The sequence below is a fragment of the Podarcis tiliguerta genome (assembly GCF_965153285.1).
Source record: "Podarcis tiliguerta genome assembly, chromosome: 17".
Taxonomy (NCBI): Eukaryota; Metazoa; Chordata; class Lepidosauria; order Squamata; family Lacertidae; genus Podarcis; species Podarcis tiliguerta.
The window spans coordinates 31,634,118-31,652,641 of record NC_139550.1 but is presented as its reverse complement, the minus strand read 5'-3'; the positions used below and the strand labels follow the sequence as shown (position 1 = coordinate 31,652,641).

Here is an 18,524-nt window from a genome sequence, read left to right as displayed (position 1 = left end):
TCTGTGGCAGATAGATCAGGAGCCAGGCATGGAGGTTCCAGCCACTGCTAAACTACAAATAATAATAATAATAATAATAATAATAATAATAATAATAATAATATAGAACACGCATCAAATTCTTCTTTAGCAACCAGAAGAAGAAAGCATGTGTGGCTTTGGGATTTACAGGACGGTGAAGTTGAAATAAGAACTTCCCACCTGAACCTCCTCACCTTCCCATCCATCGCAGAGGCTGTTGCTGTGGGCAGCAGTTATCGGCAGCAGGGAAACTGTGTCCCTTCAGGTGTAGCTGGACCACAGCTGCTATCATCCTTGACCATCAGTCATACTGGCTGGGGCTGATGGGAGCTGGAGTCCAACAGCACATACCAAGAAGAAGAAGAGTTTGGATTTGATATCCCGCTTTATCACTACCCGAAGGAGTCTCAAAGCAGCTAACATTCTCCTTTCCCTCCCCCCCCCCAACAAACACTCTGTGAGGTGAGTGGGGCTGAGAGACTTCAAAGAAGTGTGACTGGCCCAAGGTCACCCAGCAGCTGCAAGTGGAGGAGCAGAGACACCAACCCAGTTCCCTAGATTACGAGTCTATCGCTCTAAACCACTACACCACACTGGCTCTACATTCCCTATCCTTGAGTAAGAGCAAAGGGCAGGGGCAGCATTTGTCAGGAGAAAGTTAGCAGGTGGGAGTAGGGTGCGTGACGTTGGGTAAAGGACTGGAACTCACCTTCTCTCAAGGGAAGGTTCAAAACAGCACTGTATAAAACGCTACAGCCAGAAAGCGCTCTTAGTGCAGCACTTGGAAACATCCCATGGCATTGGTGGCCAATGCTAAGCTTTTTGTCTTTCCAAACAGCAGGAGAAGCAAAAGCTGTTTCACTGAATTCTGGCTCACAATTTCTTGCTGATAAAGGAACAGCTTCAGGCAGGGCTGTGAAATTGCGTTTTCCACGAAAGTAGGCAGCACCTTGGGAGTAGCAGCAAGAAAGGCAAGATAAACAGAAAGAGAGGGAGAAGTTACATCAGGTGTCATATTAGATACCAAAGAAAATAATCCTTGTCTAGTTTCAGCACAAATGCAAACAGTGGCAAGAAGCCCAAACCCTGTGTAGTCTAGCAGATATGCTGTCAGACATTGACCAGGGAGACCTGGGTTCAAATCCCCACTGAGCTCTGATGTCCTAGGCCAGCCTCACACTCCTTCAGCTTGACTTGCCTTGTAGGATTGTTGTGAAGATAACATGGGAGGGGACAATCACATGTGCCACCCTGAGCTCCTTGGAGAAAGGAGTGTGTTCAAAAGTGTATACTGAGGGACAACGTTAGATGTTTTGGTGAACATCAAAACTGGTATCCTGCTGTCGACTTTGCCCCTTTCCCCTCTGGCACACAGAGTTAAGCTTGCCCCCCGAGCCTTCTTGACACCGACACTGTGTGTTTCCCCACCCATGTCAGTAACATTGATGATGTCGTACTGGGGCAAGGAAGCACACTGCCAATAACCTTAGGATATGGGCAAGTTTTCCTAAACTGGATGGAAAGAGTGGGGAGGAAACTCGATGTGCAATCGCCATTTTTGGCAAGTGACCTTGTTCCAACCCTAACACGTTTAAGCGCATGCCAACAAATGCACAGTGCAATTGTGACAAAAGCCCTGAAATGCATGTGTCATCCATATAGTTACCTTCACCGGAGAGCCAATATTAGTCGCTTCTCCTTGTCAAATGTACACTTGTACACAAATGTAGCCATGAGTGGCCTTAGCAAAGGAGTCTTTCCGCAAAGGGGGATGAAGGGGCACCAGTATTTCAGAGCAATGTGAGGGGAAATCATGGGTTGGAACACTAGCGAGGAACAAATCAGGAACAAAAAATGGGACTAGATGACTGGAGCTTGCCAGAAGAAAGCAAAGGCACCGAACTCAGTGACTGGGTTAGCACTGTGGTTTTCGCTTGATGGGTATCAATGTTAGCCTGCCAAACAAAGGAAAAAGAAAGTTTGCAACGCTCTGTTTTAATTCTCCCTTTTTGTGTTTTCTTCTGCTCCAGTCTTGGTTCCTCTGACGGGATCTTCAAGCGAAGAAAAATAATAATGATGATGGTGATGATGATGATGATGATGATAATAATAAGTTTTCGCTCACGTCCTGAGAATCAGAATCTTCAGTCCTTAACCCATATCTTCACTGAGCTGCTCCTCTTCAAGGAAAAGTAAGAGACGTTGGGTAACACTACAGATGAGAAGCTTAAAAGAATTACGTTGGACCTCCCCGATCCAAAGCAGATTTTTGCATTTGCGTAGAAGAGGCTTGTCTTCTGCAAGGAATCCCATCAACACCTACAGAAGTCACATAATCCTGTTTCAATGATATGATAGTTCTGGACAGGCTATTCAAGCAATGGTTAAAAAAAGAAAGGGGTTTCTCTTATTCATCATGGGGAAGGAATAGCATTCACATTAACCAGCCTCAAACCCCCAAAATTTGCACCAAGTTTTGCTAGGGGTTATGTTTGTTGCGAAATGAAAGAGGAGACACTTTCTTAGTGTCTCAACTGCCTACCAGCCTAATTCCTATGAGCCCATTTGCGACTTGAGGAGAGTTGTGTTTCTAGGTCACTCAATTTGCTTTTCGAAACTTCACAAAGTGGTACAGGGGCTGCAGGAAAATGAAGTTTGCCCTAAATTCAAATATCCTCCTAAATACGTTTTTAAAAGGATGTCCAGTGTGGTGCACTGGTTCACAATTGGAACTGGCTATGATTAGAGCAGTACTAGGGTCATAATGCTTGGTTGGCATTCACAGCACAAACATCTCCTACCAAACATAAATTCCCCCTTGCAGTAAATTCCCTTGTTAAGGAAATTTAACATAGCATCCTCATTACTTAAAAAAGCAAAAACAGAAACGCTCCTGACTACCAGATGCCGAGACAATATTCCATTCCTGAGCAAGAGGGGAGGCGCTCCCTAGTGCCCTCTCCCTGTCTCTCTGAGACAAAACCACACACACCTGACACATCCTGGTGTCTGGTTACTCCTGGTGTCCTTTGCCATTGATGAACCTTTCCTGCATCTCAGATAACACGTTAGGGCTTATGTGGAAGGTACTCCCAGTCATATTCTCCATGAACTGGGATCCCTTCATGTACAAGAAAGGCAGTCACTCTTGGGTTCTTGAGTCCAAGACGGATTGGGCTGGAAAGTGTTTTTAAGTATTTCTCTTAGCAAAGAGAGCATCTGCTACCACTGCCATAGGGCAAATGACACTTGGAGACCCATTGGATGCTTACTAAAAACATTGTAAAAAGAATACATTGACAAGAGAGCAAAGAGGCCACATTCAAGTTGTACTCCAGACAAATCACTGGAGCAAAGGCAGCTGGCTCAGTCAGGCCCGTTTCTGCAGAGCTTGTAGCCTGTTCTGGACAGGTTGGGCTGTGTCCCTTTCCTCTGAGTTCCAGTATTTTCCTTTTGAGGTTTTGGGTGTCTGTTGTTACTATGGTTTGATGCTCTTCCTGATCCCTTTTCTCCACTTTGTTCTTTTCCTCCTTTAGTTGTAGCATTTCCTTTGGCTTCCTCTACATACAGGTGACAACAGCAAAGAAATTAAACGCTAGGGTTTTGTGGTCGTCGTTGAGACAAACAAAAAAGACAAACCCTTTAAGCTTAGAACATATGAACACTCTCAGCAAAACTTCAGCGCAACAAAATTAATTGTATAGAGTTAGAGGTAGTGGAAGCTGCCTGACTGGTAGATGTGAAGGTTTGACATTGCCGGCTGTACACTACGCATGCACACATACGCACCAGAATCGACCACACAGCTCCGCACACTTTCCTCTTCCCTTTCTCAGACTTCAAAAGAATAATAATAATTAATAATAATAATAATAAGTGAGGAGAGCAAGTGCCCCCCTCTGTTTTGCACCAATGAGATCTTCATTATTTATTTTCCAAAGGTCTGTGGAAGAGGCCCCTCTCTTTCTCCTTATTTACCTCCATGCTAAGCTTTGGGGGCAGGAGCTTTGCCAAATTCTTTGGGGTTCATCCCCCTCCCCATCCCATCTCCCCTGTTAAATGTGTCCATCTCTGCATGAGGGGTCACTGGTTGTTACAGGGCAGCTCCACATGGTATACTTAGGATAGGCCAGGGCGTCGGGTAAGGGTTAGGGATTGTCTGATTTGGAGTGGATCTGGAGAGTGCTGCAGGGAATGGGCTCCCATGCCATCTGCCCAGGGCAATTGCATTTGGGTTTCTGGCTTGCAGTGCCTGGAGTTGCCCCCAAATGACCGTGCAAGAAAACAAGTTGATCTGGAGAACCTCCTGAAGCCCCTCTCCTCTCTGCCACAGTGATCCCCAGCTGACGCATCAGCAAGTTCTGGAGCAGACATAGTCAGGAGCTGCTGGCGGGACCAGGTATCTGCATCCCTGTCTAAGTGCAATGATTTTCCAGTTCCAAATGGAGAAACAGGGTCAAGGAAGGGAATTCTGAGGGCTGCAGATCTGCCCCTCCCCTCCACCAGCAGTTGGCTTCCCTGCTTATCCCCATTCACACCCACCGGTTCCCAGATGTCAGAGGAACACACACACACACACACACACACACACACACACTTTCTCTATTACACACACACACACACACACACACACACACACACACACCTTTAACAGTGGCCACCCTTATCAGAGGCCTGCTTTCATGGAGGAGTCATGAAGCCTGACCCTGCACAGCTGCAGGACAGCTGCTGCATGAAGGGAGGGAGTTCTTCTCCATGAGGAATGTGGTAAGGGAGCAAGTAGCCTGCCGAAAAGACATGTACACGTTTCAGTTGGCTGACATAATTGGCTGCTGCATGTGGAGCCGCCTGCCTGAGGCTTCCATCTTTGGCATGAGTCAGGTCTGCTCTTGCCCAGTCAGACTGCAGACCTGGATTGCATGGAGTCTAGGAGTGGCGCTTTGCTGCTTCCCCCATACCAGGGCCCTCACCCAATACCTTCAGTAAAATGCAACTCAGAGGTGAAATACAACCTTTCAGAGACTAAGCAGCTGGGGATGTAGAAAGACAATGATTTTGAAGAGAGTGTGTTGAGAGAGGGGTCACTTTGCATGTTGTACACACGTGCATTTCGCGTCGCCTCTCAGGAAGCAGATATTTCAGGGTTTTGAAACAATCCGAAAAGCTGTTTCCCAGAGGCAACGATGGGATAAGTGTATACAACACAAATAGGTCATTCCTCTTTCAGACTGCTCTCAGATCTATGAGAACAAATGAATAATAGTCTCTAGCCAAATATCCATAAAGTAATTTAGGCAAGCACTGAGGGTTGAGCTTACATCTGTGACGTGGGCAGAGATCAGAAGCAGTAACTGGAATTGGGACGCAGCCTCGTTCCTCGTGGTGAGGTTGGAAGGCGCCCATGTTTTAAGCCCAAGGTCCGTGTCTATGTCCTTAAGAGCACAAAGCCATGGAGAAGTTCTGCAAATGTCAGAATGGAAACCATTCACACCTTGGTGGTCTTAAGAAAGCAGACGTCTCCCCTCCTCCAGTGCAGTCTGCCCCCTCCCCTCCTCAGCATCCTTTCTCCTGCAAAGTACCAATCGTCCTTCTTTCCCCTGGTTGCGTGGGACATGGTCCCATTGTGATCTAAATCAAGAGACTTTGAGGTGAGATGAAGTTGAAGATAACTCAAGCATTGCAGTCCAGGGCAAGAAGGCACCTAATACAGCATCTGGAGTGCTGTGCATATTTCATTTTATTTTGACATAAGAATCATTTGGAGCATTCCCCCAATTGAGACAGACAGTGCCCCTCCCCAATTCTTAAAAAGTGCATCCAAGCTCCTGGTGACCATTTCTGAATGCAGAGCAATGTGCAAAAAGGGGATGGGGGTGGCCCAAACCAGGGAATAAATACCGACGGCCACCATAGTTGGTGCTGCTACAGCATCTTTTCAGTTGCTAAATTCACTCAGCCAGTGTATTCAGTTATTTAAAAGAAAACCATTCAATCAAGTAATTCAAATCTGATTTCAGCATGCTTCTAAATATAATGCCCAGGATTGCTAGGAATAGGTTCCTTTCTGGAGAAACCATGGGGAGGGAGGCTATCTGTTTGGATGGTCTAAAAAAGTGGTAGGGCCAGAGATTTGCAGGAGTCCAAAGGCAAGCGGCCACAAATAATCAGCACTTAAAAACTGGAGGTGGGAACAAGTAGAGGTTTACTGTATCTCATTCTGAAAAGGAGGCTCTGAGTCCTCGCAGTGCTTAAGCACACACTTCACTCTTGGCATCTCCTAGAGTGCGACCGTTGGGTGACAGCAGCATGTGGGTGGACAGAGTGACAATGTCATCCGCTTACATGTTAAACTCTACCTGGTTTGGGTCCTTCAAAAGGGCGAATGTAAACACTGAGGAGGAACCTGGAAGGGGTGGCACACAGGACTTTAAATTATGGTGGCTGGAAGGTATGGGCAGGAGAAAGAAAGATACACAGGAATGTGTGTTTAAAAATGGGGAGGGGATTTTTAAAAAAGCAAAATATATATTAGGGGTTTTAAAAGAACCAATTTTGTTTGCATTGAGCCAAGTGCAATGGAGTGCATAGTTTTAATATCTTTGTATGTTAAAGATTGTTAAGAAGAAGAGAAAAAATCTATTTTTGTTGCAAAGTCCTCTGTTCCCAGGGACTCTAAATAAATAGGGACAAAAGAAAAACCCAACCTTTGTAAGTATGGGGAAAAAACTTTTTCTGTTTATTTTTTCATTTGTTTACTTTTCCTTTTTCTTGTTTGTTTTTTAAATCCTTTTTTAAAAAAAAATTGATAATGATCGGGGTTTGGTTTTTTGTTTTTTTCCTTTTCCTCATTAGTTTTGTCGTTTTATGGGAGGGCTGAAGGCAAAAGTTTTTCACACGCAAAAATAAAATTGTAAACAAAACACTGTATCAGGTTAAAAACATAGAAGAAAACTGCAAAATTAAAATTAAAGAAAAGGACAACAAAAAAAACCCTAAAAATCATAAAAGAAGAAAAAAGATTAAAAATACAAAACCTGGTGCTTCTTACAATATAAAATACATTAAAATCTCTATTATACATAGTTTATGAACCAATTAATTGTTATCATAAAGCACATTTTAGGAAACATGCATTATCCCTTCTTTATGTTTAGCTGAAAGGGGCAGCGGGCCTTGCAGTCAAACGCACCAGCAAGTCTCTGGCAGCTTCTCATGGATCTTCCCAGGTTGCCGAGTGAGATGGGTGACGGTGAGGTTGCCACGGCAAAGGTTCCTGCACAGGCCGTGGTTCTCTGCCTCCTTTCACCCCTTTCTCCCCTCTCCCCCTCGCATCACTTGCCACCCCCTTCTATCTTGGTTCTCCTGGCTTGTTTCTCTCCAATCCCCGCATAGAGCTAAGCAAAACCAATTGACTTTGGGAATGCCTTGGATTTCTTCTCCCCTAGTGAGCCAAATCTGCACTCTCTCCCCCTCTCCCTCTCTCATCTTTCAGGGGCTCCTCTTTGGGAAGAGGAGCCGCCTTGTGATCTCACCAGCATCCCGTCCATTGAACTCCTTCCATCCTCCCCCAAGTTGGTTCTTTTCAGCCCTCGCTTGCCCTCTTCCTCACAGCCTCCCCACCGTGGTTCCTCTCAACTCCCTCCCTTCCCTTGCTGGCTCTCGGGGCGGTGGGTGGGGCAGGGGGCAAAGCAGCAGTGCATACCCCCATCCCCAACCCCCTTGCCCCACAGCCTCTCAAAGCATGGAAGGTTGACTTGGAGAAACGTCTCGCTTCAGGGAAGGACCAAGATGGATGGTATTGCCTTACTCCCACCCCGCTTAACTGGCCAGCTGACATAGTGCCTTTTGTAAACCCATCTTCCGCTGGAACAGATGGACCGCATGCTCTGCCGGGGTGGGTGGGTTACTGGAAATCCCGCCCCTTCCCCCCTTTGACCCATGTGCTCAATACAGGGGAAAGCAATAAACAGCCAAGCCTCGACCAGCAAGAGGGAATTGTGGCCATGGCTAAACGCAGTGGGGCCTCGTTCTCTTTGGCCGGCTTCTGCTGCCCCATGCATAAGAGAGGGCCGGCACCACCCAGGAAAGAGGGAAGGATGCGTGCCACCCAAGCAGCAGCGCTGAAGGCTGCGTGGATTTCCCTTGGCAGCCTTTCTGCGCAGGGCCGCCTCTGCCATCTTGCATGGGGCCCTCAGCCCCTCTTGGGCGATGCTTAGTCAGGGTCCTTGATGCACCCAGCGGCTGCTGGTGGCTCCTCTGGGAGCCCTGAGGGGTGTTAGGTTCACAAATCCCAAGATGATTTCAGCTTGGACTGGACTGCCCTACCAGGGCTTCGTCCGACAAACCTACTGAGACCCTCCTTGCCCTCCCTTGGGCACCTTATCTGTGGCAGGAGGGCGAGGGAGGGTGTCCCTTGGCTTGAACTTAACCCACGTGGCCAAGAGCAGTCACCCTGTGCTCCGAAAGGATCCTCAGGCCCTCACTTTATTCGGATCTCTCACCTTCTGTCTCTCGCTTTAGGAATAACCGTGGAGCGTTCCTGTCCTTGAGCATTCCTGGCCAGATCCCTTCCGCAGCCCCCTTTCTCTCCCTTTTTTGCTGACCCCCCACCTTCCGCATGCAGCCCCCTCCCCACCCACCGCGAACCCCCAAACCCACTTCTCTCGCTCGGCAGTAAAACCTTGAGATCCATGAAACTGCAGCTTCCCTGACTGCAACCCACCCCTGCCCCTTTGAACAAGTTTCTTCCTTGGTTAAGAAACGCAGTATATATATGAGTACAGTACAGTATATATATAGTACTAATGGAATTTGGTGTGCTTTTTCTCCTCATCCGCCCCCCCGTCCCCGTCCCTGACCGTACCCCTTTGCCTCTCCTGCGCCTCCCCGATGCCCCCCCTTCGTGTCTTTGAGTCTGTTCTTCCGAACCCCCTCCTTCCCTCCCACCCCCACCCCCCGCACTTGAAAATAAAAGGTAGTTCTTCGTCTGTTTTTGTTCTTTCTGAAGTTTCTTCCGTGTCTAGCAGAATGCAGGTAGCCATATGTTATAACTGTCAATATTGCTTCACGACAAAAAAAAAAGAAAAGAAAAAAAAAAGAAAAATCCGAACTGTTTTATCATTTTTGCCTGAGCTTTCTTCGGCTTTCTCCATTGGAATGGCTTATTGTGTTATGTGAATTTAAAAAAAAAAAAGAGGGGAAAAAAGAAAAAAAAATTCAAAATATGTTTAAAAAAGAGAAAAAAAAACTACATATACTTCAAAAAAGAAAAAAAAAATCATCGGCTTCCCTCTTTCCCTGTCCCACCAATTCCTTCCTCAGAGCAGAGATGGGAAGCCCAGTGGAGGGGAGTGCCGAGGGCTCCACGGCGATGTGTGTATGTCTGTGTTGGTGGGTGGTTTTTTTCGGGGGTGGGGGGGTCTGTGTCCCTTCTTTCCCCATTCCCATTCCTTTCTGGAGGAGCTGCTCAGAAACATCAAGAATAGACCCATTCCCTCCATATACCCGCCCGCCCGCCCGCCATCCCTTTGGTCAAATTGTAAAGTGCCTAATTAAGAGGTCATTTTTTCAGCGGCAAAGACAATACTTCAGTTCCTCCTCACGTATCCTTTAGGATTGGGCATCTCGGAGTGATGCCTCCTGGCACGACACCTGCTGACATGTGGAGGGAGGGCAGCTGCTGTGGATCCGGCAGCTGGAGGCAGCACCGCTCACCTCCCACAACCCTTCCCCTCCCCAAAGCACTTCTCTCCCCTCCGGGCTCCCTTGCAGCTGGAGAGGGAGAAACGCTTATGGGCACAGGCAGGAGAGGAAGGCAAGCCATGGGGGGAGGGAGGCTCAGCACCCCTTTTGCTCTGAAACTCCCTTTATCGAGGCAGACCCACACGGAAAAGATGGCTCCCCTGCGGTCAATTCTAGTTAGGCCCAGAGCTTCACAGCTTTTGACTTGGGAGTCCAGCCCTGACGTCATGAGGTACAGAGGTCCAGTTTTCAGAAGCGGCTCAGCCCCCTGCTGGGTTTCCACAGGCCCACAGCTTTTCCACAGCATCCTCCTAGGCTGAGCTAACATGGTGGTCGTCTGTCAAAAGACACCGGTGATTTCACGGGTCGCTCCAGCCAGGGCTGTCTTAAGCATATCCGGCGCTGTGGTGCAAAGCCCCCTGTTTCCCAGAGTTTTTTAGGGAGGACGGGGCTGGAGGAGACGGGCAGCGGCTGGAGGGCGGGGAAGAGGCGGAGGCTGGACGCAGCACCTCCCGGCTCAGCTGGACGCTTCGTGCTGCGGTGGCCACGGCAGACAGAGGCTCCGGGCACAGCGCAGCATGGCGGAGGCGGGCGAGGGTGGCAAGCTGATGCCAGGAGGCGCTTCATCCTGCCTGTGCCTCTTCCCTGGCGCCCTCCAGAACTTGGCGCCCCGCGCCACTAGCCTCTATGGGTAAGACGCCCTTGACTCCAGCTTCACTCCAGCTTTGCTGAGAAAAGTTTGGGAGTGACCCAGTGTGAAAGCCAAAGGGGAGCCAGCATATGTTTGCATAGGATAAGGGAGAGGCCCGAATGGTTGCAGAAACAAAAACCAGCTCCCGTTTCCTGGGTGCTCTTGTTGAAGCACAGCCAACCGATGGAGATGCTTCTTCCCCATCGCCATGGGGAATGCTTAGTAACGTCTTCCATTACTGTTGCTTCCTTGGGCAGAGGCAGATCTTCCCCAACGACTCCATTCCGCAGCCTCCAGCCTTGAATCCTTTCGTGGGACATACCTTGGCACCCAGGAGCTGTTTTCGGGAATAACTCTTCCCCTGCCACCCACTGAGGCACCCTCCATTTGGGCTGAGGCCCCCTGTAGATGTTAGGACAGTACCTGCCCATTCCAATTCAGGGAGAGCGAGGCTCTCTTTTTTTTTTGGCGATTGTGAGGTTTTTGCCAGAGGGGTGCCAGTCTCAGGTGTGCCACCTGCAGTCTTACCCAGCTCAGGCCCCAAAGGTGTGTGCCCGTTTCCACCGATGCCAGCCTGATGCTCCAGAGCAGCCGTCTCCCAGCTCCATCCCCCACCCTTTCAGCGCCCTCCCGCTCCTTTACGAAGCTGTTCATTGCTACTGGTTTGGTTTTTGAAAACAAAAAGAACTCATAACCCTGCAGCCGAATTAAGGGAAGTGCCTTAAACTGATGCCTTTGCTGCCACCAGCGAACAAACCGAGACAGGAAGAGAAATCAATCAAACTTTTATGCATCCAGCTTCAGAAATGTGAACAAAAAGATGTTTACAGAGATTGCAATCAAACCGCCTCCAGGTGGGGCTCATGGGAGCCCCTCCCACCATTGCTTATCATCCCCACCTGCTTTCTCCACTCTCCCCCCTCCCCGCCTGCACTTTTCACACACAGGAGGGAAGCTGAGGCCTACAAAATGGCTCCCTCTGCTAAACCAGCCTTCATTTCATGTAGCTCGACCCTCATCCTTGCCCCCAAAGAAGGGAACCAGCTGCTGCGATGTGGTGGGCCAGCTTCTCCAGCCCCTTCCCCTGTCCCAGTCAGCCCTCGGCACTTCCCCTCCCTCCCCAAGTGCCACTCTCCGAGCGGGGTGTAATACGCATGTGTTAATTACAAATTTTTTCCATAATAAAAGTTTATAGATGCAGCACCTTCTTTAACTGATTGAATTAAAGAATGTTATTGACTGTAATTGTCTCTCTTTGGCTTCCTTGATGGATGAATGGCCACAGAGCCCTAATACTCCCCTGAATGTATTTGTTGCATGAGTTCGGGGCTACAGGGGCGACTGATTGGGGGCCCCAACACACCACACAGACATGTTCACAGGGAGATGGTACAGTCATACCTCGCGTTGTGTTAGGTTCATGTTGCATCTTCTCAGCTTGCAAACCTTAGGGTTTCACCATGTGCGCAGAAGTGTTCTGCGCGCTTCGCGCATGTGCAGAAGCATTCTTCGCGCTTGCGCAGAAGTGCTCTATCGCTTTCCATGTTTGCGCAGAAGCGCTGCTCTAGTTGCTGACTTTTCGGGGTGCAAATGGCACCCCGGAACGGATCGTGTCCACAACTAGAGGTACCACTTCTACTGAGTTGTCTTCTACTGAGGCTCAACTCAGCAACCCTGACCAGCTCCATTAACTTCAGGAAGTACATGTGCAAAGTATGCTCATCCCTAAAGTGATGGAGTGTGAGAGCTGCGGTGGCTGCTGGTGGGTGTTGATGTCTGATAAAGCACCAGGTCTTCGCAAAACACAGCAAGCGCTGCTAGCAAACCAACACTCCCCTGGCTCCATCATGCATGCAACAGCTCTTCAGATATTTCAAGATGGCTATCATATCACCTCTTGGTCTTCTCTTCTCCAGGCTAAGCATACCTGGACAATGTTGATAAGGATGCTTTGCCCACACATGCCAAATAAAGAAATAAACAGAGCTCATGAACTTGTGAAGGAAAAGGGTAAAGTACCATTCATAGCTAAAAGAAGTTGTTCATACTACAGAAAACATAGTTCTTGCACCAGGGCTGTCGTAGCTTCCTGGTAATGAACTAATAAATTCAGAAGTGAACAGGTGAAGTCACACAGACCCTAACCCTATTTCACAGGGTTGTGATGTGGACGGAATAGGCAAGGCCAATGCAAGGGCTGTCTTGGGTTCCTTGGCAGGATATAATTGTAGCAAATAGAGCACTGATGGGTTAAATGGATTAAGTTGCATGTTTGAAAAATTCAGCTTAAAATGGATTTCACCCATTAGCTTGATGCAGGAGGACTGGCGGTAAAATCAGCCGGTCTCATTGCACAGGACTTGCTCCTTGTTTCATGCTAAGCTTTACAAAAATGTATCTGAAGAAGGCTAGTAAAAACACTGGTTTTTTGCTTTTGCTTTTTAACCATTTCTACTTCACTGTTCGCTGATTGTGGAAGAGTCTTCAACAGGGCTGGCCCACCCATGAGGCAAGGTGAGGCAACCGCCTCGGGTGGCAGGATCCACAGGGGCAGCAGATCTGGCCTCCAAGGAACGCATTACCCACCGTTGCTGCAGTGGCAGGCTCCTAGTAGTCTGGATCTGCCTCCTCGGCAGCCTCCTTCCAGTGCTGCCTCTACAGCAGTCCCTCAGTGAATAGGAGGTGCGCCTAATCTCCCACCACTGGGGAGGAAATGGCCGGAGCTGCCCTCTGGGCTCTGCGCCCGCCTGGTGTGATTCAGAGCAGGCTCCTTCCCCCTCCACAACAACAGCCATTGATTCCCACTTCAGCCGCCAGGTGAGGTTGATTTTATTCCCAGTGTAGATCTTTATTCCCCGCTTGTTCCCGATGATGATCTTCCCTGGTGTGTGCCATTTTGTGGATCACCTCAGGCACCAAAATGTCTTAGGCCGGTCTTCAACATCTGTTAAAAGCTACTACACACACACATAGAGAAGCTGTGTCCAGGCACAATCTCAGAACGGGTCTTTCAGATCCAATTTTTCTCCGTGTGTGTGATTGGCACAAGAGGCTCTGCACATCTGTTTTTTCACTCACAATATTAATTCTGTTTCTGCTGTTTGCTGTCCACACCACTGGCAGAGCTTGGCAGGAAATATCCAGGGTATACGGTTTGTTGGTTAATTGTTTTTTCCCCTCAACCTCAATCACTCACAATCAACTTAAAGGTTTCAGCTGTAGTTTGCCTGGTTGTTGTTTTTTATTTATTTACAATTCTGACTTATTAGATCTGTAATAATAAAAATAGGTGGTTGGAGCTGGGCTCCTTAGTGCTCTTGACCAGGTAAGGGTCTGTAGTGGTATGTGCCAAACTTTCTGCAAATTAATTCCTTTCTCCCAGCCTTCTGCAGCTTCTACTGAAAGCACTGCAGGCTTTGGACATGTTGCTCAGAGGAGCAGGTGGTCAGATCAGACCTAAATCTCTTTTCAGTTTTTGCCAGCCTTTCCAAGAATCTCCCCTCTTGGGAGGGAAAGCAAGTGGCAGAGGATGTGTGTGCATTCCTGCTGCTGCTCTGTTTTTTTAAGGGCTCTTCCAGACTGGTGTTTTGTTGCAGGTGCATTCTGCAACATATTATTAACACAGCAAAAGTGCATTAGCCGTGGATCCACAACTTTTTTTCTGGGGGGACGCTAATTTTGGGGGGACATGAATATTTGTACTTTTGTCCTTGTAGGGACGTGGGTGGCGCTGTGGGTTAAACCACAGAGCCTAGGACTTGCTGATCAGAAGGTCGGCGGTTTGAATCCCCACGACGGGGTGAGCTCCCGTTGCTCTGTCCCTGCTCCTGCCAACCTAGCAGTTCAAAAGCACAGCAAAGTGCAAGTAAACGGCGGGAAGGTAAACAATGTTTCCGTGCGCTGCTCTGGTTCACCAGAAGCGGCTTAGTCATGCCGGCCACATGACCCGGAAGCTGTACGCAGGCTCCCTCGGCCAATCAAGCGAGATGAGGGCTGCAACCCCAGAGTCGGCCACGACTGGACTTAATGGTCAGGGGTCCCTTTACCTTTACCATTTACTTGTCTTTATTTTTCCCAATTTTAACTATAAAATGGTGATTTTCTTGAGTCAAAATGAGAGTACCCCTAAACATTTTTTTAAGAAAAAAAGCACTGCGTGGATCCCTTCTGCTTTATTAGTTGTTCTGCGGTGCTTCCCCAATGGCACCACATTATTGCTGTCTGGGGGAGATACAGCACAACAAAAGCAGGACAAAAACGGGCAAACCCAGGACATTTGTGCTATGGAAAGTCACAGGATTTCAGCAGGAAGTTACAGGATATGTGCTGACTGGAAATGAGACAGGATGACTACCCCAATATCTTTGCAACCACAAACAGAATTGAAATCGGGATCTTGTGTGACCCCCCCAAGAACAGAAATCACCATGAATGCACAATAAGAAGGATGTCTAGAAGGGCCCAAAATCTCTCTCCATGTCCCCCAGGTCTCCTTTCTGCCTCAGGAAACCCTTGGAGAAGTTCGAAAAAAGATCTAGAAGAGGCAACATGATTCTGAGGAGCTTTAAGCTGAAGTTGAAGGGCAGCTGGAGAAGGCTGGGACAGGAAGACTGGCATACCCTGCCCCCATTTGGCGTGGCAAGCAGCCCCCAATCATTTTTTAAATTATTGTCACAGGTCTTGCACAGATCTGTTCATGCAAGGAGTGCACAGTAGTAGGCTGTGTGGAAACAGAGGCCACCCATGAAATGTTGAATTCACCTAACAAAACCCGGAAGCAAATGGAGGTTTTCCTCCTCTCTTTCTCTTGTGCTTCCTCATAAAGGTAAAGGTACCCCTGACCATTAGGTCCATCGTGACCGACTCTGGGGTTGCGGCGCTCATCTTGCTCTATAGGCCATGGGAGCCGGCGTTTGTCCGCAGACAGCTTCCGGGTCATGTGGCCAGCATGACTAAGCCACTTCTGGAGAACCAGAGCAGCCCACGGAAATGCCGTTTACCTTCCTGCCAGAGCGGTACCTATTTATCTACTTGCACTTTGACGTGCTTTCGAACTGCTAGGTTGGTGGGAGCTGGGACCAAGCAACGGGAGCTCACCCCATCGCGGGGATTCGAACAGCCGACCTTCTGATCAGCAAGTCCTAGGCCACCCGCGCCCCCAAACTGGCTCACAAGGGTCGGGAGAATCCCCAGAACAAGGTGCGGGGGAGAAGAGGAGGGATCTTTCCATCTGGCAAGTTGAAAAGCTTGCACTGATGGAATGATCAACTTAGCACAATGTTGAATTCCTCATAATAATAATTCTCATATATTGTGCAATACTGCTTTAGCACTCTTGTAAAAAAAGGTAAAGGACCCCTGGACAGTTAAGTCCAATCAAAGGCGACTATGGGGTTGCGGTGCTCATTTCACTTTCAGGCCGAGGGAGCCGGCATTTGTCTGCAGACAGCTTTCCAGGTCATGTGGCCAGCATGACTAAACTGCTTCTGGCGCAACTGAACACCATGATGGAAACCAGAGCACATGGAAACGCCGTTTACCTTCCTGCCACAGCGGTACCTATTTATCTACTTGCACTAACGTGCAGGAGCTGGGACAGAGCGACAGGAGCTCACCCCCTTGCGCAAATTTGAACTGCCGACCTTCCAATCAGCAAGCCCAAGAGGCTCAGTGGTTTAGACCACAGTTTCACAGTAGACATATCCATTTTGCCCATTGTTGAAATGTAAAGTCTGGTTACATTTGCTCTTGCTCTCTTCCTGGGATTTTTTTCCTTTAGAAGTGCTCACACACACACAGAAAATACCAGTGTGCCTGGCCAGAATAGAAGTCAGTGGAGTGCAACTGCAGAATGACTATAGTGAGGGACCAAAAACAAAAAACCCCACCTCAGGCTACATTCCATCATGCTCTTCCCATTTCATGTGAACCACAAGCTTCAGAATAGCAATTAATATCCATGACTGAAATTATAAGCATGTGTAGAAGCTGACGTGCCAAACACGCAGAAGAACCCGAACTGAATGACCCATTTGCAACATAAAGCTCGCATTAGGAAGCATCCCGATTCTCTAAACCTAGAGGAAGGTACTACAGAAGAAACTCCTTAGCCATGGGAATGAGGCTGAAAATACAGCTAAGCAGAAAACAGTGACGTCTGCCAGGGCTGTTCATCTCTCTGCATTTGGACTGATTCCTAGCACATAACAGGGATTGCCTGTGGAAACTTGCACCACCACAAAAGTAGGTATCCTCTTTGCTGCCATGGATGTTGTTGTTTACTGCTGCAGGCTAAGAGAAATGCTCCACTGGAAGAATTCAGCAGGCCTCTAGTCTTCATGATTTCAAATATACAGTTATGGCAGTGTAGACTCAGAAGGCAAAACTCTAGTGCGTTGAATGGTTTTCTGTTCTCCCACCCCAGCCCCCACTTCTGGGCTGCCAAGGACACGTTGCTTCCCTATTGCCTCTCACTTACCCGAACCTCTTCCATCCTCAATTCCTAGGAGTAATAAAAATAATCTCAATGCTCTCTCTCTCTCTCACACACAAGCTCCAATTTGGTGGGTGGGAGGAAAATAAGGCTCAGAACACAGCAGGCACATTGAGCAAGATTATGCAGTACTTGTTAAATTGCATTAAAAAGGATCGGTCTGTATTTTGTCTAATTGTGGGATGATTTCAGCTGTAACATTTCTCTCTTCTTGGGACAGAGCATGAACGCTCCAGGTCATACATATCTCCTGGCCTTAACATGGATGGATCTCCTAGCCCAGGGCAGCCCTGCTGCACTGGCCATTTGAAACATCCAATGGGGGCAAGAGCTCAGCCTGCAGGGATGGCTGTGAAAAACAGCCATCCCCTTGGCCCATTAATCTGGCGATCCACTGGGTGCTGGTGCATTCAGATAAGCAGTAGCTGTCACCATACTTCTAGGTCCTTCCTTCTTTTGCTCACTCGCTCCCCCATCCAGAAGGCTCCTCTTCTTCTTCTTCTTCTTCTTCTTCTTCTTCTTCTTCTTCTTCTTCACCAATCTCCTTTGCGCAATAAAACCCAGCAGCCTAGGAGGACCTTCCACCCTCCTGGATCTGCCACTGGAACGTTTGGTTTTGGCAGGAGGCCCAGAAAGTGTTGGGCAGGTTGGGACACTGACTCAGCACAAACCGCCCTTCCATTTCCAGGAAGGGGAGCAGTTCCTGAAGCCGTGGGGCTCCCATCAACAGCCCAACCACCGCAAGCCAGGCACCGGCCCACCAGCAGTGACACAGCAATGCCCGTCTGTCCCAACACACCCACCCATATCCTCTCAAACCCCAGACTTGGGTAACTCTTCTTGCAGCCCACTGAGGCCGCTAAAATTATGGCTGTGAGCTGAAGAAAGAAGCATCAATAGGCCTGGTTCTCTCTGACGGTGAGGTGTATCACGTGCGGACGGCAGGTAACGCAGTAACAAGGAAAAGATCCCTACAAAAGATCCCTATAAGGATGTCAGGGAGGAGAGTGCTAGCCCAGCCTTTTCCTTGTTTTCTTTCTGAAGGATTTCGCCTCCCCATTCCAGTGCTTTGAACCCCTGCCCACAATCCAGAGGGTGGCAGTCAGCGAAGATTTACTCCTAGTTAAATTTTGTTGAATTCCACCCAGCGTGAGCTAAAGGTAAAGGTAAAGGTACCCCTGCCCGTACGGGCCAGTCTTGGACAGACTCTAGGGTTGTGTGCTCATCTCACTTAAGAGGCCGGGAGCCAGCGCTGTCCGAAGACACTTCCGGGTCACGTGGCCAGCGTGACATTGCTGCTCTGGCGAGCCTGCACCAGCGCAGCACACGGAACGCCGTTTACCTTCCCGCTAGTAAGCGGTCCCTATTTATCTACTTGCACTTAGGGGTGCTTTCGAACTGCTAGGTGGGCAGGAGCTGGGACCGAAAGACGGGAGCTCACCCCGCCGCGGAGATTCGAACCGCCGACCATACGATCAGCAAGTCCTAGGCACTGTGGTTTTACGCACAGCGCCACCCACGTCCCCCAGCGTGAGCTAGTAAGGGTCAAATCAGACGTGACATATCAGATGCATATAA

At 48.7% G+C, this 18,524-nt stretch overlaps 1 protein-coding gene and 1 long non-coding RNA gene across 15 annotated transcripts in view; one reads left to right on the top strand and one right to left on the bottom strand.

Annotated features, from left to right (window-relative positions):
- The window catches only part of NFIX (nuclear factor I X), a 251,611-nt gene extending 239,913 nt beyond the window's left edge, over positions 1-11,698 (top strand). For all 14 annotated transcript variants that reach the window (XM_083420214.1, XM_083420212.1, XM_083420207.1 and 11 more), the window contains one exon: positions 2,052-11,698. Coding sequence is in view for 8 of the 14 variants with exons in the window: in XM_083420212.1 (XP_083276338.1) it covers positions 2,052-2,066 (15 nt within the window). In the remaining 6 variants the exon portion in view is untranslated. The remainder of the gene's footprint in view (positions 1-2,051) is intronic.
- LOC310667942 lies at positions 9,201-15,571 on the bottom strand. The gene is made up of 2 exons (XR_014506457.1): positions 10,290-15,571; positions 9,201-10,233 (listed from the first exon to the last, which is right to left on the bottom strand). It is a non-coding gene; the product is annotated as an uncharacterized lncRNA (long non-coding RNA).
- Between the last annotated feature and the right edge of the window lie 2,953 nt (positions 15,572-18,524).